Genomic DNA, 22,513 nt, shown 5'->3' with positions numbered 1-22,513 from the left:
CCTATATGAATTTGGTAACTAAATAGTACATGTAAATTTTTTTCCTTTAAAGTTATTCCTGAGTATAGTAAGTAAAAATTATACTTTTTCTCTCACTCTGATTTATTGTCCTTCTTTCAAAAGAAAATCGTCACTTTAACCATTAAGTGAAACGACCACATTACAATAGGTCTCAGCACTTGAGTAGTCTGGAGTAGGAACTTTGCTATGGAATAGGGCAGTGTAGGCTGCGAAGGGGAATCTAATAAGAATGACTGGAGCTTCTCTATGGAAAGACATCGTAGGAAAGTTTGCCATAGAGGGATGGGGAGTTGAAGTGGGAAGCAATGGCAAACAATGTCAAAACTCAAATTTATGAGGAGCATCAAAGAGCCCAAAATGGGCAATAAAAGCCCTAGTGTGTATACAGTGACACAGACAATATGTTTTGGAGGACAATTGGCTAAATATATAAATATATTAGGGGTGGTAAAAGACAGGTTGCTAACTTCTATAGAGAACAGTTAATATAGCCAGAAAAAAATAACAAAACTATCTGGTATTGAATTAGATTGTGAAAATGTGTGTTTTCTAATGTATGTGGATGAACATAGATGTATAAATGTATAATGGTATGCACTTTCCTAGCTTGCCCCATTGAGGAGATGCATAGTAGTAGAACAGTTGATAACATTAGGTACATCAAACATATTCATCTAAGTATGTGGTTTGCACAGTTCTCTAAAAACAGAAAATGATGTCGTTTTTTTTCCATAACAAGAGATACAAGCAGCAAAATAAGGGTTGAGATCTATGAAGCCTTAACTAGTTATTCTCTATCAATAAAAATTGAGAGTCAGATGTTGGGATAAGAACCTGAAAGATCAGAGGAGCAGGGGAACAGCCACCAGTGACTTCCTACCATTTCCATTTCTTCCTCCAAAAAGTCCAGGATCCTCCTCTCAGCCCCGCCTTACTACTTCCTGTCTCCTATCTGTCTATAGTCTTCCAAACATCTACTGTTAATTTTGGTCAGCTAGTGCTAGCTTCACCCTCTGACTCCAAGCAAGCTTTATTTGTCAGAGCACAATAAAAATATCACACAACAGAGTTACACTTAACATACTTATTTGGAATGCAGTTAGAGGTTACACTAGTTTAGGAAAGTGACAATAGTAGAGTCTCTTAGGTTCCAGCCTCACCAATCATGGGTAGTTGGCTAGATTTAGAGTTCCCGGTATGAATTCCCTCCTATTGAGCAGATCTTAAATCTAGTTAAATGGCTGTTGGGATGTAAGTGCCGCTATTGCACTATGTTGCCATTCTGGCCATTGTTATGGTTCATAGGTTCATATGGTTCATATGGTTCATAGGATAGGAGTGCTGAATGCTTTTCTCTCTTGGCAACTTCCATGGCTCATTCTGATATTATGAGAACTAATACTCAGGGAAGAGGCTCCAAGATCATAACCAGATTGATCATCCACAGTATCTGAAGTTTGTGGTGTTTTCACAATAGGGTATTACCTTCTTTTTCTGGAAAGCACCAATGGCAACGGCAACAGCCTATATTGTCTTGGGGAATCTCTTGTACTCTTCTGAACAACAACTAAAAGGAAGTTTCCCATACCTGCCACTGGGGCTTTTTAGATAGTCTCTGGTTTGACCGGGGAAGTGTTATCAACCCCTAAGTGTTACAACTTCAATGTGTGTTGTATATTGTACCTTTTGGGGTTTTTTTTGTTTTTTGAGATAGGGTCTGTGTAGCTTTGCGCCTTTCCTGGATCTTGCTCTCTAGGCTCCAGGCTGGCTTCAAACTCACAGAGATCCACCTGTCTCTGCCTCCCGAATGCTGGGATTAAAGGCGTGCGCCACCACCACCCGGCTTATATTGTGCTTTTAAATGAATAAATGATATAACTCCCTAGAGATTGTTCTGTATTTACATCTGTCGGTGACAAATTTGAGCTTAGAGTTGTTGAAATTTGTTCATATTTTAAGAATAAAATGTCCATCTCTTAACATTCTCCACAAAGCTCTTTACATAACAGATACTTTTCATACATTAGGTAAGGAATTGCTTTTTCTGCTTTTGCTTTTTGCTGAAAAAAAAAAAAAAACCTGTCAAAAGTAACCCTAATAACGATTTCTGTGTTGAAAGCTGCATTTTCTAAGCTGCTTTTGTCCATAGACTTTAGGAAAGATACAGATTTCAGCTTGACTTCTGCAGTGCTCTATAATTATTGATAATAACCATCAAAATCTGATGTTTTGTTTTTCTTGAAAGGGGCTATATTGTCTGTGCCGCTTGAGTAGTGGCAGGGAATGGCACTGGGGTTTAGCTCATGTTACCAAGTACCCCCTTGATTTGGCATTCTTCCTTGAAGGAAGGTTCATATGTACCTCAGACAGATTTAACTCAGTGAAATATAAGCTCCTTTCATTCTGTGAATTAAAATGGTCCTTGTACTTCCCTAAGTCCTTCTGGTTTCCAATGGAATGTGAGCATTCTTGGTAAGAATACTGCCAGCTTCTGTTATTATGGCTGGATATTCAGTTACATACTGGCAGACTTTATTCAACCAAAAGTCAAAGTAGTTACTTATCCATTGCACAGTGAAGTTTACTGCTAGTGCTCTTCTACATAGTAAGATCAGTTACTAGTGTTAGATGGGAGTCTGTTTCATACTTGGTTAGAAGGGAAATGATGCTGGTATTGTTTTATATTTTGTATTCCTCTTTTCCTTTTGTTTGGACTAGACCTCTTGTTAAGGTTTAGTAATTACAGTTGATTTAGACAATGATTCATTTATTGTCGATTGTAGTGAATGGTATTAGGTGCAATCTTTGATATTAAAAGAGTCTGGGGAGGCAGAATGAAGGAGAAGGGGGAAGGAAGGGGAGAGGAGAGGAGAGGAGAGGAGAGGAGAGGGAGAGAGAGAGAGAGAGAGAGAGAGAGAGAGAGAGAGAGAGAGAGAGAGAGAGAGAGATCCGGCTTTTAAGATAAAGAAACCATAATGTAGAAAAATGAAATAATATCCCTAGGAGTAATACACATGCTGTGTGCTGGCTCCAGATTTTAAGCATAGGTACTTTGGTTTTTAAAGTTTATATTCTTTCTTTGACTTACTGATAGATGAAACTTAAACTGTTGTTCACTGCTACTTTTTGAGTTGTAGTTACTATTTAAATTTAACTGAATAAATTTTAAGTAAAATTGTATTTTATGGAATTATTCCTTTGTGAAACAATCTTCCCTATTTGGGTTGACTAATGTGGCATGTTGGAGATCAAATGTGTGAGTCCCTTTAGTACATTTCGCAGCTGATTGGCCTTGAGAAAGTTGTCTAACTTCCCTGAGCCTTCCTTAGTTTCCTCAGTTTTTAGACACAGTACAAAGTGACAGTATTACTAAGATGACTAAAGAAAGTCCATACATGAAGTTAATTTGTAGCCTATAGGATTAATAGATATTGTTAATAGTAAAGAAGAAATTTCTTGTCAACAGTATTTACTCAATAAATAACTAATGATTACATTTTTGTACACCTAATGTGTTAGGTGGTGGATAAGGAACCTCTTTCATGAATTTGACGCTGTATGTGTAGTCCAGAGAATGATCTACAACAGTCATACTTTCAGTTTTAAGTGAGTGAGTTTATTAAGTATATAGCAAGCAAACACGAAATAGTAAATAGAAAATAGAAGCAGAAGATATGGTTGATATTGTGCACCCCAGTAAATTTATCGAGGGGTCGAAGAACAAAAACAGCCATGATATTAAACATAGAGGTTAGGCAGTGGTAGCACACACCTTTAACCCCAGGACTTGAGATCTCATGTCTTGTTGGGAAAAACACATAGCTTTTAGGCCTTCAGCAGCATTTCAGCTGAGATCCATTCAGATGAGGATTCAGAGGCTTCCAGTTTGAGGAAACAAGATCAGCTGAGAAGTTGGCAAGGTGAGGTTAGCTGTGGCTTCTTCTGTCTCTCTGATCTTTCAGAATTTACCCCAATACCTGGCTCCGTGTATTTCATTAATAAGACCATTTAAGATTCATGTTACAAGAAGATATATAGCAAAACATTGACAAATTGGTTACTCCGGGCAGTGGTGGCGCACGCCTTTAATCCCAGCACTTGGGAGGCAGAGACAAGCGGATCTTTGTGAGTTCGAGGCCAGCCTGCCTGGTCTACAGAGCGAGATACAGGAAAGGCGCAAAGCTACACAGAGAAACCCTGTCTCGGGGGGGAAAAAAAAGAAAGAAAGAAAGAAAAGGAAAGACAAATTGGTTACTCAGACCATCCAACAGAGACAAGTGAATAGCTCAGTTGAGAGAGCAAGCAAATGGTTACATCAATTTGGAGGCTTACAAGTGTCTAGCCTTACAAGAAATTGACTAGGGAAGCCATGTTGAGGGAGCCACTGGAGTTCCAATTAAGAGAGTCCCAGGGCAGAGCATGGTGTCCCCATAGTTGAGGCTTTCACATAAAGGGACAGATAGCATCATCCAATCTGGTGTTCACAACACACAGCAATAAAATAATAAAATAAAATAAAAATAAAAAATTCTTAAAAAACTGAGAAATTTGAGCAGCGACCTAGAATTCTTGATTGAACTTTTCTCCATGTTTGAGCTTCCTGTGTCTGAACATCTGCCTTCATGTTCTCACTGTATACATTTTTATATCAGGGGAGAAACAGCAGTCACCTCTGTTGGAAATGGCTTGGTTTCTCGCTGTTCTTGAGGACACAGTGTTTTTAATACCCTGAGCTTCTTGTCTTCCCTCTCTGTTACAGAGATAGGGACCAACCTGACCCAGACCAAGGTTTAGGGAAACACTTAGCATAAACATATTTGTTTCTGAAGTTGGAGGGATTACCTCACTTTTAGAGCAAGCTTCTCTGATAACTCAAATGGCACACAGCAATTGAGCAATATAATGCAAATTACATTTGCTTCTGCACTGACTAATTTAATAGCTTCTAGTCACACATACATTACCACTAAATTCTTAAAATTCAATACAACTTAGTGTTCAGTGCTTAGTATACTCCATGTGCTCAATAACCACTTGGAGCTAGAAATTACCATGTTGGGTTATGCAAACAAAGAACATATATGTCATTGCAGAAAGCTTTTCATGGGAAAAGCACACATTAAACAGTGCATTAAGTATTTAATTTGCCTGTGATTAGTGCATTAAAGAAATAGCCAAAGTACAGAAAGTGACTTCTGTGCTAAAAACAGAGAGATAAGTAGGGATTTCCTGTGTAATGTGAGAGTGGAGAAAGCAGTTCAGGAGGAAATGAAGAGCATTTTCAAAGACTAAGGCAGGAAGAAAAGGAATTGAGATCCAGAAGAACCTCATGCATTGCAGTTTGTGTAGAGGGTTTAGCTCTGCTGATGAAGAAGGGACCTCCCTAGGCTGTAATAGGAGAGATAAGAAGAGATGAGTGACTAGAGGTAATGATGAGACTTGGTTTTCTTCTTATAGCCTCTGTTCTCTGTATGAAATATAAGCTCATAAAAATAAATGAGAGAGGAGCTTGTTTAATGTAAATAACAAATGAAACAACAGAGGATATGTCTAATACAATTTCTTTTGAGAATTTGATTGTAGTTATATCTTGTGGAGTCTATCTGGAAAATAGACTTGGGGAATATCTGAAAGACCAATTGGCGACTCAAGGGAATCAACAGGAAAGAAGGATGGACCAGGAAGTAAAGGAAAGCAGCAGAGGGCTACTATGAGATGTTAACCTCAGCTCCTTCTCTGAGGAGTTGGACAGTCTAGAAAATGTATGGCATGCCTAGATAGAAAGCACATGAATACTCTTGTTCTAGTAAGGAATACCAAACTGCCTATAAAGTGGACCGTGGGAAGATCGACATTGTGGGAATTTGCAGTGCTTCTATATCTGAGTCTAACAGGAGGATTTGGATCAGAATGTGAAGTCTTCTCAGGGTCTTTACTCATGTTCAGATTATGATCCTGTCACTTTCACCCACTCCCAAGACTTTTCTAATGTGAGGATCACACAGAAAGAATAGTTTCTATTAGTGCAGCCAAGGCTGTCGTTGTCTGCTAGTCATTTCATTAGATGGGGGAAAAAAGGGTGGTGTTAAAGATGAAGAGCTACAGTTTTGTCTGTTTGTCTCCCCTAGCTGCTCTCTGGAGAAATTTCAGGTAGAATATTTAAAGTAACTTGTGTTTCACATATTTAGAGAAATAAAGTTTATGATCTCAAAAAAATTCATATATGTATATACCCATACATACATAATTAATGCAGTTTCTCCCTTTGTATTCAAGGCTTCAAAGATTAGCCAAAGATCTTGTAAAACAAGTTCAAGTACAAGACAGTGGCTCGTGGGTAAACAATAAGGCTTCTGCTTTGGATCGGACCCTTGGTGAGATTGCTAGAATACTGGAGAAAGAGGTATGTAACAAGCCTTTGTTGCCTGATCTTGATCTTTGTGATGATTTCTCACTATTACAGGAAATACAGCAGAATTTGTGTCGTCTTCTGTGTTGTTGAAAGCCAGTCAATAAGTGATAATTTTAAATTTTTTTGTGTTATTCTAAGTTTTTTTTTATTTTCTTAGTGAAGTCCTAATTGGACCATGGTTTCTGTGATGATTTCCCCTTATAAGTAAATGAAATTGTTTAATGAGAAGTGATAACTATACAGACATGCAATTTTATGGCAGAAAATACAAAATTTTGAATTATATACCTCATAAATTACAACAAAATATCTGAAATGCCTATTTCCTCCCCAGTTTAGACAGAAAATTTGACAGTTTTCTTTAATAATTTAAGAGTTACTTGTTTCAGCAACACTTTAAAATCCATAGTGATTCTAATTAAATAGTATTACACAGAGAAGAAAAATGTTAAGTGTATAAAGAAGACATAAATTCCATATAATTTCAATTAATAACATTTTACTTTATTTTCCTCTAGTCCCTGTATCGTGCATTTACCCCCATTATCTGCTACTTTCATGCTTTCTCATATCTTTAGTTTTTTAAAAAGTGATTCTTAAAATTTGTTTTGGGGCCGGGCGATAGTGGCGCACACCTTTAATCCCAGCACTTGGGAGTCAGAGGCAGGCGGATCTTTGTGAGTTCAAGGCCAGCCTGGTCTACAGTGTGAGATCCAGGAAAGGCATAAAGCTACACAGAGAAACCCTGTCTCAAAAAACAAACAAACAAACAAAAATTTATTTTGGGAATTTCATACTGTGATTATATCATTTCCTTGTAAGTGAATGACAATATCACAATTTAATAATTTATTAACATTTAGGTAAGATCTCTTTTCTCATTTAAGGTAATGGCTATAATTATTTAGCAACAATTTTATTTTTGTTTTCTGGATTTAAAATGTATTATGCAGTATTTGATATATACATGATTATATAGTAATAAAATGGTATTGGAAAGCCTGTAACCTTACCACTTAAGAGATAAATTGTTACCAGTATAGTTGTAGTTCCTGGATATAATTTCCTCACCCATCCCCCTGCTTCCTCTGAGGTAAACTGTAGGGAATGAAAGGTATATCATTTCCTTGTTTTAAAAACAGTTTTATTGCTTTGTCATACAAGGTTTTTCCTTCTTCAATAATATACTAACCCATCTTCCTATGTTATTGGTCAGATCTATATATTGGTTTAGTTTTATTAGTCTTGTAAGTGTAGCTGGAATATTTTCATTCATCTTCTGTATTACAACGTACTTGATTGTGTTAGTACTATATCAGACATCAGAATCACTTAAGGACTTGTTAAAACATATATTGGATTTCTGATTTGGTAGGTTTAGGTTGGGTCCCAAGAATTTTAATGTCTAATATATTATCATGAGATGAGGGTGATACTAGTCCAAAAACCTTATTTTGAGAATCAGTGCTGTAGGCTGAGGCTTATGCCTTCAGTGTGGAATTGCTGGCGTCTCAGGTATATGAATGAATAACCTTTATGCCAAGATGCACTTGGGCATATACAGTGCAGACTTCCAAGGGAACCAACAGCAGCACATTCAGTCTGCCTTGTGGCAGAAACACACAGTGAGTTCCTCTCTAAAATATCCCTTTCATTGTGTTGGAAAGCTCATAAATTAGTAGTTGTCAGCATGTGCTAGGTAGATTATTTAGAAGTTTGATATGTCAGAAATAAAAAAAAAAAAAACCTAAATGCCATATACTGATCATTTTTGAAATTTAATTAAAGTATATTTGCTTAAAGATACCACTGTCATAACTAATCTCAGAAAAAAAGCATTTTAGATTAAATTATTCAAAGAATTTTTAAGAAAAAGTTAACGTAATCTATATGAAAATTTATTTAGTGTAGATGTCTAAATAAGGTTATTTAATGCACAATGGGGGCAATTTACCAGAACACCACTAATTTCATATAATTTAAAAGAGAAAAATGTTGTCTGGCCCCCAGTCTAAATGGTCTGTGTCAGGAACCTTGCTGTGAAGCTGTCCTTGGAACACACACTGAAGGACCACCTATGGGTGTAAAATGAGCCATGGAAAGATCGCTCAGCTGCTTGATGACTAAATCCCTTTTCACCTGGCCAGGACACACAGGCTTCCCAGAGACCTGTGTTCTGTAGAGCTGCACTGACATTGCAGTGTAATCCAGCCGACAATAGTTATGACTCAGGGCCAGGAATTGTAAACAACTGTTGTTTATGTTTGGAAAGCTGCCTGGAGTGAGAAGACCCCAGGAAGGATTTGAAGGCAGCCTGTCAGTGACAAGAGTGGGGATGTGGTTCCTGAGCACCCATCCTGAGAAGGGTGAAGAATGCGTTTTGAGGACTTCTGCCCTTACTAGAGTTTTCTCTTACCGCTGTGATAGTTTCTGTAGATGATTCTTCTGAGGTCTGAGAACTTTAGAGCTAATAGCTTCAATTTATTCTCAAGATCTCTCTTGCCTGGAAGTATCAAAAATAAAGAATTCCTGGGATTGTCAGGTCTTCTCAGACTTTTGTGGTTCTCCTTCTGTTCAGAAATGAACAGTGGATAATTTATTGCATGTGTTATTCTTTTAAAAATATGTAGTAACTTACATGTATAAATAGATGTTGGTCCTTGGAAGATTTGCATCAACTCTCTCAAAAAGAATTTTTCATGGAGAAAGGAGGATTTTCTTTAAAGAACTGTAATTCCAAAGCAAGAGGAAAAAAACTTAGAAATCTGTGCTTCTGAGTACCCATGAGCACTTGCTATCCCAGTGGCAGATGGGAAAATGGAAAGTCTAAGGGCTGCTGGGGTCTGAGGTCTACTAGTAGATCTTCCCTCCATAACAGTCTACTCTCTCATATAATGACCTTTTATTACTGTCAGGGACTATGAAGAAGACATCTTGGCACAGTACAAAAATTACAACCCAAAAATTATTTGCAACCCCATTTCACAACACTTTTTGTTATTTCAAATGGTGAGTTAAGTTTCAAGTGGCCTGAAATTGATGAAGTGACATCCTTTTTGGTAAAATCAATACAGATTATTTCATCTTAGGCCTCAGATAAAATTTTCTTTTTTTACTACATTATGTATTTGCATGTAGGTGTGTAGGTCAGAGGACAATGTACAGGAGTTGGTTCTCTCCACCATGTAGGTCCCAGGAATGGAACTCAGGTTGTTAGGCTTTGTCACAAGTGCTTTTACCCACTGAGCCATCTCACTGGCTACCTCAGATAATTTCTGTTGATTTGAGAAGGACAAATAGACAAACATATCAAGGAAAACCAAGCACAGAAACAAGCTGTGATAAGTCAAACTAGAAGCAGCCATGACTGCAGGCACTATTGTTCCTGACTGAGACTAGAGAGGTACATTTGCTGGCTGTTAAAGAAATGGAATACTTGCTTGAATGAAATTAGTAGTAGTGACAGAGTAGAACTGGTCTCCCACTGATGATAGTAACAACAGAGAGAGGCAAGATATAAACGAGTTAAATTTTTTAAAACATGATGAATTCCTGAGCTGAGTTCAATCGGTGACTCAGAAGATGTGGGCAAGAGACTCAGTAGTACTTTTGAAATATTTGTTCAACTTGCAGTGAGAATCTTTGGAGTCCTAGAACATAAATGGTCAGGACTAAAGAAAACTCATGTTTTGAGTTAGAATTTTAAAGAGTACTCAGACAGAGCTGATGGGTAGAAGATCTATCTATCATTACAGAGCTAGCACTCATCTCTCCAAGTTGACTAGGAATTCCAAATCACTGCAAAAGACCTAAATAATTTTGAATTGCTAGTAACCCATGAGTCTAACAGAAGCAGATGTAAAATTTACTCTGGATAATGATAATAACAGTCTTGATTTCAAGTAATTTGAACAAAGTTTTCAAATAGAGCATTGCACAGTGAAATAATTAGACATACCAAGAGAATTATGGCAGAGATAAAGATCACAATAAGCAGACTTGCTGATGCCCCACAACTGTGCTTACCAAATACAAGGGTAAAATTACTTTTATTCTTAAAGACATGTAGCATGTTTAAGAGAAATGGACATTTGAGACTTGAAAATTGTAGTAATCAAAAATAATAGTAATAAAAATCGTAACCGAAATTGTCAGATTGAGAGAGAATTAGTATCTTGAAAAATAGTTCATAAGAAGGAATCCAGACTAAGCTTGTAGAAGAGGGGAGAGACAAAACTAAGAGAAGAACATAAATGGTGTGGCCCAGAGCGACTATTTTAGTTTTATGTATAACACTCTAGGGCAGGGGTTCTCAACCTTCTTGTATTGTTTATTATAGATTCTCATGTTGTGGTAACCAGCCATAAAATTATTTTATTGATAATTCATACCTGTAATTTTACTACAATATGAATGGATAATGTAAATATCTTCTATGGAACCTCTCATGTTGAGAACCTCTGCTCTAGAAGAAGAGAATAGGGCAGAAATGGCATTTGAAGTAATTGTTACAAAGAATGTTCTAATAACTACAAGTTACCCCAGTTTTAAGATCCGCAGTGAAGGCCGTTGAACTCATGATAAAGAGGTGTGAGGGTCCACTTACAAGCCATTATCATCCTCAAACTTGAGTTCAGAACTCCTATGCAGAATTTTAGCAAACTGAATCATGAAATGTGTGTATGTTATAAGACAAACTAGTGTTTTAGAACAAAGCTGAATTTATTGAAGATACTCACATTTGGCTTAATGCTGGAAAATTAAATTAACAAAAGAAACACGGTCATTTGAGAAATATAGTTAAAGCATTTGATAGATTGTATACCAAGTCATTATAAGGATCCATAGTAAACCATGATGTAATGAAATAGAAATCTCCTCATTCTGACAAAATACATCTACAAAAAAAATCAAAATCATACTGTTAAAATAAAATTGGGAGCAAAAAGGGAGTACCTGCTACTAATACTTCTCAAGGACTATTTAAGAGAAAAAAGAAAAGCTGTAAGATTTTGAAAGAAAAAGAATCTTTATTAACTAGTGGTAGAATTGTACATGAATTAGTTCATAAAAATTATTATAACTGACAAGTTTATAGTAAGGCCATTAGATATAAGGACAATATAAAAATCAGTTAAATTGATAATACCAGCATATTAAATATCTAGAAGTAAAACTTAATTTTCTATTATTTCTAATTTTCCTCTGAACTGATTTGTATATCCAGTGAAATCCCAGTTGAAATCTAAACACTCTGTGTTGTGAAAGTTAAAATATAGTTTTCAAAATTAAAATAAGAATTTTAAAATTATGTTTATTACTATGTGTACTCAATGTACATGTACAGGCATACCAAGGTCAGAGGACAACTTTTAAGGGTGAGCTTTCTTATGTGGACCCTAGAGGTTAAACTCAGCTCATCAGGCTCTGTGTAAACACCATAACCTGAGGACTATCTCACCAGCCCTAAAATGGGAGATTTTTTTTTTTTTTTTTTAAAGAATCAAAAGGACCAAAACACTTTTAAAAAGTACCGTGTGAAGATTTGTTTACCCCAGTATCCTTTCTTACTGTAACAATACAGCATGGCTAGTACATGCGATGCATCTGGATAATAGTAATAACTGGCTTACTTTGATACATTACTTTAACAATACTAGAAAGATTATAGTATATTATAAAATACAGGGTGGGGACTTAGCTCAGTGGTAGAGCGCTTGCCTAGCAAGTGCAAGGCCCTGGGTTCAGTCTTCAGTTCCAAAAAAAAAGATTATTAGTAGGTAAAATGATTCACCTGGATAGGAGAGATAACTTTTAATGCTCTGTGATATGGTAGGATAGCTATATTTGACAACTATTTGAATATTCCATATTAGCTAATAGGATTTTGAATGCTCCAACACAAAGAAATGCTGTATGTTCCTGGTGATAGATTTTTTTAATTTCCCTGATCTGATCATTACATATTATTAACTGTATAGAGATATACAGTTAATAATAAAAATAGTGTCTCATAAATACATGCAATTCCTGCCTTTTTATTTTTATTTATTTATTTCTTGAGACAGAGTCTCACTAAGTAGCCCTGGCTGGTCTGGAACCTGCTGCTGTGTAGACCATGCTGATTTCAAACGTACAGAGATCCGCCTGCCTCTACTGCGATTAAAGGCATAACCTAGCATGCCCAGCATACTATATTGATAAAAATAAAAAATGTTTATTTTGTAATGGTGAAGTCATTCAGATAATTTGCTAGTAAGGCACAGATGGAAGAAAAGAATAGAAAATAATTGAATTAATTGTTCATGTGTACACTGGATATGTGACATACATATTTGGAAAAAGAAAACCTCATAAAGCATCAATATGTGTTCTGTAATTTAAAAGTATATATTTTGGAATGCTGGAGAGATGTCTCAGCAGTTAAGAGCACTGGCTACTCTTTTGGAAGACCCAAGTTCCTTTCCCAGAACCCTGTGTAACTCAAGTTCCAGAGGGTCTGCCATGCAAGTGATGCACTCACATGCATATAGGAAATATACCTATTCACATAAAAATAAATTTCAACAATTATAGTGTTTTGAAGTAAGGTGGTGGATTAGAATTTCCATCTTGCAACCACAAATTAGAAGAGTCAGAATAGAATCTGAGGAAGAGAACATTGTGAGTCGAGAAAGCTAAGAGGATAGCTAAAAAGAACAAAGAGACAGAAAGGCAGTATGGAGAGCAGTAGAAAATGGTCACAGTTCCACCGTTCTCCAGAGAAGAAGACACAGCCTCAAGCAAAAGAAGCCTCCAGGGCTCAGCAACAGCAGCCTGTCCTGGTAACAACAGACTGCTGCTCCTACAGCAAAAGAAATCCTGACTTCTGGGGACCAGAAATCTAATGACTGGGTTTTGCCTGATAGTGATGTTTGTGTGGCAGAACAGCAATGAAGTTAGAAATACACCCCCTACTTCCTCTACCCCCGACAACCCCTGTCCAATATGTCACAGACCTATAGTCGGGTACCATTTTGTGAAAGATTGTAAACTACTTTAGGGACCTGACAACAAAGATCAGCCACAATCCAGGGAGACACCCAGCCACAGGATATGAGTAGAAGATGACTTTGAGACAGTTTCAGAAACGGGGAGGTATGTTGCAGACCTACTATGAAAATAGAGAGTAAGGGTTGAGAGCTCCGGTGGGTGTAGTGTTCAGTGGCCCCACATTCTGTAGCCAGTGTCTCAGCCTGTTAACTGTGATTTACTGCAGAGACCTGTATCTCTGTGCCATATGTGCTGGCCAGTCTTTTGTCAACTCCACACACAAACTAGAGTTATTTGGGGCTAGCGAGATTGCTCAGGGATTCAAAGCACTGGCTGATCTTCCAGAGGCCCTTAGTGCAATTCCCAGCAACCACATGGTGGCTCACAACCATCTGTAATAGGCTCTGATGCCCTCTTATGGCATGCAAGCAAACATGCAGAGCACTCATACATAAAATATAAATAAATAAAATACAAAAAACAAAAACTAAAATTATCTGAAAGGAAGGAACCTCAACTGAGTAAAATGCCTTCATAAAATCCAATTGTAAGGCATTTTCTTAATTAGTGATTGATGGGGGAGGGCCCAGCCCAGTGTGGATGGTTCCATCCCTGGATTAATGGTCCTGGGTTCTATAAGAAAGCAGGCTGAGCAAGCCATGAAGAGTAAGCCAATAAACATCACCCCTCTGTGGCCTCTGCATCAGCTCCTGATCCCAGGTTCCTGCTTGAGTTCCTGTCTGGACTTCCTTTGATGATGAACACTTGTGGAAGTGTAAGCCCAATAAACCCTTTCCTCCCCAGGTTTCTTTGGTTATGGTGTTGCATCACAGCAATAGTAACCATAAGACACTCTGTTACCTGTGGATTACTATGGAGCTGTTAACTGCCCTATTACCTGTGGATTACTATGGAGGCTGTTAACTCCATACCCTGTTACCCGTGGATTACTATGTTTAACTCTATACCATTAGCTGGGGATTACTATGGAGCTGTTAACTGCATACCCTGTTACCTGTGGATTATTGTGGAGGCTGTTAACTCTATGCCCATGACTAGTATTTCACCTTCTAGAGCTACATTCCTGCTGTGTGTGGTTTGCTGTGAGCAGGACTGTGAACTCTGAGCCCAAGTTTGGCCAATTACTCATTTCTGCATGTTCTCCCCACAGTGTACTGCTGGGCAGCTACTAAAAGTACTGAGATGGGCAGATCGAATGTCTGGTGCCTTTAAGTGCAGAAGTCAGTATTTTGCTTCCTTGTACCCTCCGGGGCACCTATGGGACACCTCTTGGTTTGAATATTTGTTCTTTTTAGAGTGTACAAACCAGGGTGCCTCGGGGGCAAGAGGGAGCCTTCCTAGTCCACAGATCACAAAGCTCTTTGAGTCAGCTGGTTCTTGATATATAGTTAAGGGGAGCTTCTGAAGTGAATGCAACTCTGATTCTGACAATAAACCCTAGGCCTACCCAGCTCACAGCCTACATACAGCACCAGCCTGCCTAGTGAGAACACTGAACAGAATCTCTGACCTGCTAACCTACCCCAAACACCTGGTAGATTAGTATCAGAGGCCCCAAAGGAAAATGTCTCCAAATGTATTTTTAAATCTTTTTTTTCTTTTTACTGTTATACTCAATGTTATTTCTGCTTTATATTTTGAAGTATAGTGTTTCTATTTTGATTTGTTTTCTTTCTTTTGTCTAATTTTATGTATTTTTCTTTATTTTGTAGTCATGTTTTGATCTCTTGCTCTTTTCCTCCTCGTCATAGTCTTTTCATATTTCTTCTTTTTCTCCTCCGTTACTTCCTTCCCCCTTTTTGTCCCCCACATTTGTTTTTTCTTTTGTTATTATTACTTTTACCATTGTTAATGACCTTCATAGTTTATTATGTATTTTTTTTGTTATTTTCTTTTCTGTGGTTATTGAAGAAAATACTAAAATAAAGAAAACCTGTCCAGTAAAATTGTTGAGGTTTTCCCAAATCTAGGGAAAGAAGTGGGCATCCAAGTACAAGAAGAATTTAGATTTCAAATACACGTGACCAGAAAAGAGCCTCTTTGTGTTGTTTTACATTTAAAACTGCTAAGAACAGAACCAGCATATAATATGCAAGAGAAGTGTACCAAGCTACTTAGAGGATAACATCATACCTTTCAGCAGTAAGGAAATGTCAGGAGAGCACATATTGATGCCATGCTCTAAAACATGGTCACCGCCAAGACCATGATGTCCAGCAAAATTATCCTTTAGAATCAAAGCAGAAATAAAGGCTTTCCATGGTAAATAGAAACTAAAACAATCATGACAACTGATTCAAACAGCTCTTACAGCAAAAGATACTTAAAGGGGATAGTACACACAAAAGAGGAAGAAAGAATCACACAATCATGAGTACATGAAGGCAAGAATAAATGTGACAAGAATGAAAAACAAATGAGAATTAGGAAACAGTCAAACATTAATAACTCAAACCAATAAGCCTCTAGATGAATAAAGAAAAGTTAGTATATATTTTTCAGTTAGTCTTTCAGTTACTGCTGATTGTCAATTTGAGAGAATCTAAAATCACCTAGGAGACAAGCCTCTGGGCATGTCTATGGGGGATTATATAGATTAGGTTAATGTAAGTGAGAAGACCCATCCTGAATGTGGGGGTCACTGTTCCGTGTTCTGGGGTCCTAGACTGCAGAAAAAGGAGAAAGCAAACAACAGCAGTGTTCATCTCTGTCTGATTACACAGACAGTGTGTTTGTTCAGCTGCCTCATGAAGCTCCTGCCACTGTGATGACCCCACCATGCTGGACTGTGAACAAGATAAACCATCCCTTCTTTAAGTTGAATTGTCAGGTGTTTGGTCATAGCAACAACACCAGTAACTAATACACATGATAGCATTCAATTTACACAGTGCTAATACTTGAATTAAAGGACACAATAGAATGATAATTGTAGATTATAAAACAAGACATACTGTTTGCTGTCTGCAAGAAACTCTCAGCTCTCTGGTAAATACATACATAGACTAAAAATGAAAGAATATAAAATGGTATTCCAAACAATGAAATCCTAAAACAAGCACAACTACATATGATCACATCTGACAAAACAGACCTTAAGCAAAATTTATAAGTGATAAAGGTCACTACATACTAATAAAGTAAAAAGGCCCTTCAAAATATGTTTTTTAATTTTTATTTATTTTTATTTTATGTACATTGGTGTTTTGCCTGCATGTATGTCTGTGTGAGATTGTCGAGTCTCCTAGAAACTGGCATTATAGATAGCAGTGAGCTGCCTTGTGGGTGCTGGGAATTGTACCTGGGTCCTCTGGAAGAGCAATCAGTGCTCTGAACTGATGAGCCATCTCTCCAGCCCCCAAATATAATAGTTTTAAGCCATGCATACACATACAAAATAAATGCTTAAAATTTTATACTCCATGTCTTAGGGTTTCTTTTGCTATAAAGAGATGCAATGAACAGTTAAGTCTTACAAAGGAAAAACATTTAATTGGGGTGGCTTACATTTTCAGAGGTTTAGTTCATTATCATGGTGTAACATGGTCACATGCTGGCAGTTTGGTGCTGGAGCTGAGTCCTTACATCTTGACTCTGAGGCAACAGGAAGTGGTCTGTCTCACTGGGCATGGCTTGACCTTATGAGACCTCAAAGCCTGCCTCCACAGTGACATGCTTTATCCAACAAGACCACACCTCCCATTAGTGCCATTCTCTTTGGAGACCATTTTCTCTCAAACCTCTACATTCAACAAAGAAACTTTAGACTTAATGTGTGTGATAAATAAATGGGAAAATATAAATGACCTTAATGAACATCTACAGACTATTCCACACACTAGCTGGGGTATACAAATTCTTAACATCTCATGGAACTACCCCCACATTGATCACCTTTTAGGCTGTAAAACAACTCTTTTAACAAGTGCAGAAATTTTGAAATATTTTCTTGTATCTTATAAGAGCATAATGAATTAAAATTAAAATTCAAGAGACAAACAGAAAGATTGAATAATATAGTCTATAATGACCCATTGAAAGAGTTAGAGATTAATACTTGATTCTTTGAAAGGATTGTGGAAATTTCAAAATTATAAAATCAAATGAATAACTTATCAGAATCTTTAAAATATACTGACAGCAGTGCTGAAGGAAATGTATAGCTAGAAATGTGTACCTTAAAAAATATAGCTAACACAGCCAATAACCTAATTGTTCACCTCAAAGTATTAAAATACTTTAAAAAGTCAAACTCAAAATTAGGAAATAGGAAGTTACAATAAAGAATGAGGCAGATATGAATAAAATATAATAAAAAAGATAAATGAAACAAAGAGTTGATTCTTTAAAAGATTAAACAAGAATGTAAAGATCTTAGCCAAACTATACAAATGGAAACACCTAATTAGTAAATTGAGAGAGCAAAAGGAGGTTATTATAACAGGGTACTACTGAATTCAAAGCATTATTAGGAAATATTTTGAAAGTTACATTCCAGTAAGTTGGAAAATGTAGAAGAAATAGATAAATTGCTAAATATATGTGATCAACTCAAATGAAATTATTATAAACCTACCCAGGTGCACAGTGATCATCAAGACTGAAACAGTAATAAGAGTTTCCCAACAAAGAAAATTCCAAGTCTGGACCAATTCACTGCCAAACAATTCCAAACTTTTAAAGAAAATTAACACCAGGGGCTGGAGAGATGGCTCAGCAGTTAAGAGCACGGGCTGTTCTTTTAGAGGACCTGGGATTGATTTTTAGCATCCATGTGGTGGCTCACAGCTGTCTGTAACTCCGAGCCCAGTGATCTGCTCTCTTCTGGCTCCCACAGGCATCAGCAGTCACGTGATGCACAGGCAGGCAACACACCCATATACACACAATATTTTTATAAAAGATGAAAATTAACAATATTATATAATCTATTATGTTTTAAAACAGGGAGGTTTTGCCAAACTCATGCGACAAACCAGTAAGCCCTTAAATTGCCTAGCAAAATGATAGGCCAGTTTAACAAATGAAAACATCAAAGTCAATACTAGATCATTATGCCATAATGGAGTTGATTCCATTCCAGGGATGCAATGATGATTTAATACAACAAATAAATTAATATGCTGCAACACAGATAATGTAGAAAAATCTTCTGACAAAGTCCAATATGATAAAGAAAGATTGAAGAAACTAGGGATGGAAGAAATGTGTTCAACATAAAAGTTATATATGGGAAACTTATTGCCAAAATTATACTAAAAGGAAAAAAATAAAATATTTCCTCTAAAATCAAGCTCGGCCAGCCGCTCTCCAGCTCTGACAGCCGCCGCCCAACTTCTGTTATGGCTTACTTTTCCCATTTTCTAGCCACCATTTCTGGCTCTGTTCTAGTGGCTGTCTGTTCTCTGACCCCAGATATGTTTATTTCGGGGAACGCACAATATTTCAGGGAACACAATACCCACCACAGGGGAGACAAGAATGGTCTTTCTCCAATATATATATATTCAGTATAGTGCTTTAGTTTCACAGCAATAAAGGGAAGAAAAGAAATAATAATAACTACAAAGATCGGAAAGGAAGAAGTCAGATTTCCCATGTGATAAGCCGTTTCAGTAGAGATGCAAAATCAACAAACAAAAATCAGGAGCTTGTATATACCAATAATGAACATGCAAGAAGAAGAAATACAAGGAATATATGAGAATATTCATTGTCCTTAACCATCAGGGAAATGAAAATCAAACCTCCATTGAGATTTGCCATTACATGAAAAGTATCCTGAGAGAAAACCAACAGATGCTGATTAGGTATGTGCTCTTCCCTAGGGGAGCATCACCTCTCCTGTTCCCATCTTTCCTCAGTTGCCTGTAGTTCTTTGTCTAGGGTAGAAGCCTTGGGGACTTTTCTTCATCAAGTTTGGCATGTTCATCGGTTCAAATCCCATTTGTGCAGTTGTGTTGGTGAGATTTTTATGGGTGCAGCTTTTGATATTACTAAGAGACACAGTCTCACACCAAAATCCCTAATCCTTTGGCTTTTACTGTCTTTCAGACCCCTCTTCTGTAATGTTCCCTGAGCCTTAGGTATAGGAATGTTTTGTAAAGGTATCCTTTGGGACTGGGCTCCACAACTCAGCATTTTGATTGGTTGGGTTTTCTGTAGTGGTCTCTGTCTATTGCAAAGAGAAATATCATGCTGAGAGGTGAGGACTACACTTCTATGTGGGAATAAGGACCAGTGTTTATAGATTGTTGTTAGGGACTATGCTGGTTTAGTCAATTAGTGATTGTAGCTTCACTAATAACCATTGTTTGCTTTACACTGAATAGTTAGTTAGGTTTGCAGTACTAGGCATAATTTGCCCCTGTTGAGTGGCTCTTAAGTCCAATTAAAGAGCTTTTGGTTACTGCCAAACTATTTGTGGCTTAGAGTTACTGTGTCATCCTGGCATTGTCTTCTTTAAAAGCTAAAACTTGAAAATAATATAAATGTACATGAATAGAAGGATGACAGTAGAACAGGTATGTTTGCTACATGTAATAGAATACCACAAAACAGACCCCTGCAACCTTTCTTTAAGATTAGCTGTCGCTGGGCGGTGGTGGCGCATGCCTTTAATCCCAGCACTCAGGAGGCAGAGGCAGGCGGATCTCTGTGAGTTCGAGGCCAGCCTGAGCTACCAAGTGAGTTCCAGGAAAAGGCGCAAAACTACACAGAGAAACCCTGTCTCGAAAAAAAAAAAAAAAAAAAAAAAAAAAAAAAGCTGTCTGTCCACTGTATGCCAAATGCTCTCTAGGTTCTGAGGATGTGATGGTAAATTGTACATATTCTTTTGAGTCATTGAACTTGAGTTCTGGTAGTTAAAGTGAATGGAGATAAGAAATGCATGCAGATGGGGAAAAGCTGGAAGCCAATCTTTCCCAAGAGTTGAGCACACCAATTGGCTGTCCAGTGCCAAGCAGTCAGCCCTGAAAACATGCATACAGGTAGCTTTATAGGCATTGAACGAGTTATAGTTAGGAATATGTGTATGTGCACATATATATGCATGCAATAACAATCAGTGATAAAAGAGGCCATTAATTTGAAGGAGAGTGGGGAGGGGTATATGGAAGGACTTGGAGGGAAGAAAGGGAAGGGAGAAATGTTATGATTATAACCTCAAAATTAAAAAAAAAAATCTGACCTAGTCTGGTGATCAGATGGCCAAACACCCTAACGGTCGTGCTGGAACTCTCATCCAATAACTGATGGAAGTGGATGCAGAGATCCTCGGCCAGGCCCCAGGTGGAGTTCCAGGAGTCCAATTGTCGAGAAAGAGGAGGGACTGTAAGAGTGTGAATTGTTGAGACCAAGATTGGAAAAGCACAGTGACAAATAGCCAAACAAATGGAAGCACATGAATTATGAATCAAAGGCTGTGGAGCCCCCAGCTGGATCAGGCCCTCTGGATAAGTGAGACAATTGAATAGCTTGAACTGTTTGGGAGGCATCCAGGCAGTGGGACCCGGACCTGTCCTTAGTGCATGAGCTGGCTGTTTGGAACCTTGGGCTTACACAGGGACACTTTGCTCAGCCTGGAAAGAGGGAACTGGACCTGCCTGTACTGAATCCACCAGGTTTAAATGAATCCCCAGGGGAGTCTTGGCCCTGGAGGCGATGGGAATGGAGGGGAGGGACTGGGGGGAAGGTGGGGTGGGGGCAGGAGGGGGGAGGACAGGGGAACCCATGACTGATGTGTAAAATTAAAACACAAATGTAATAAATTTTAAAAAATCATGCAAGTTTTGTTTTTAAGTTATCAAGCTTTGTTCTTAAGATTTATGTTTCTCTTTTATGTATACTTAATAAAAGTATTGCTTTCAAAAACTAGCAAGCTCAACTTTCATTACCAAGTATGTTACAAAAGTGTTCCTCTATCTTAAAAGAGATGTGAAAAATTCATACATCATAAAAATAACTTATTTAAAATGCACAGTTCAGTCAATTTGATATATTCAACTTTGTATGACAGTTACTATATTCAATATTTAGAATAAAACTCACCTTTCCCTCAAACCTTTGTACCATTAGCATCAACTCCCAATTACTCCTGATATTCTGGCCAGACACTGAGCTATATCTGTCTATATAGATTTACTTATTCCAGACTGTTCATGTAGGTGGAATAGTATTATTGTTACTGGGGTTTTTTTGGGGGGTGGAGGGTGGTCCACCACCAAGCTCCTAAATAAATCACACATGGAGGCTTATTCTTACTTATGAATAAGACTTAGCTTGGCTTGTTTTTTGTTTTTGGTTTTTTGGTTTTTGCCAGCTTTTCTTAGCTTTAAATTGTCCTATCTACCCTTTGCCCCTGGGCTCTTCCTTTCTCACTTCTGTGTGTCTTCCTTTCACTCTTACTCCATGGCTGGCTGTGTGGCTGTGTGGCTGTGTGGCTGTGTGTCCATTGAATTGTCTTCTTTCTGTCTCGCTTTCTTCTTTTATTCCCAGATTTCTTCTTCTATGTATTCTCTCTGCCTGCCAGCCTCACCTATTCTTTCTCATGCCTTGCTATTGATCATTCAGCTCTTTGTTAGATCATCAGGTGTTTTACACAGGCAAAGTAACACAGCTTCACAGAGTTGAACAAATGCAACAATTTTTGCATCATTAAACAAATGTTCCACAACATAAACAAATGTAACACATCTTAAAATAATACTCTACAACATATCATACATTACTGATCATGGTTGGTTTCTTTCATATAACAAATGCCAAGGCTTATTTACATCTTAGCAGATAAAAGTATTTTATTCCTTTTTATAGCTGAACAATACTCTATCATATGTATACAATAATGTTACATCGTATAGCACATTTTATTTTCTTGGGAGATATTTAACTTGTTCCCACTTTGGGCTATTAGTGTTACTGTAAGCACTCATTCACAAATTTTTGTTTGGAGATATGGCTTCTTCAGTGGACATTTCAACTCATATACTAATCCTATTTTAACTTTTTGAGAAACTGGCAGTTTTC

General features: G+C 37.4%; 1 protein-coding gene across 3 annotated transcripts in view; it reads left to right on the top strand.

The window, feature by feature from the left end:
- Positions 1-22,513, top strand: part of Scaper (S-phase cyclin A associated protein in the ER) — a 366,940-nt gene that overhangs the window by 179,895 nt on the left and 164,532 nt on the right. For all 3 annotated transcript variants that reach the window (XM_036192654.1, XM_036192655.1, XM_036192653.1), the window contains exon 23: positions 6,298-6,424. In XM_036192654.1, coding sequence (XP_036048547.1) covers positions 6,298-6,424 — 127 coding nt within the window. The remainder of the gene's footprint in view (positions 1-6,297; positions 6,425-22,513) is intronic.

The sequence above is a fragment of the Onychomys torridus genome, chromosome 7 (genome assembly GCF_903995425.1).
Source record: "Onychomys torridus chromosome 7, mOncTor1.1, whole genome shotgun sequence".
Lineage (NCBI taxonomy): Eukaryota > Metazoa > Chordata > Mammalia > Rodentia > Cricetidae > Onychomys > Onychomys torridus.
Note: the sequence above shows the minus strand (reverse complement) of the source record. Positions and strands in the feature narration are given on the sequence as shown.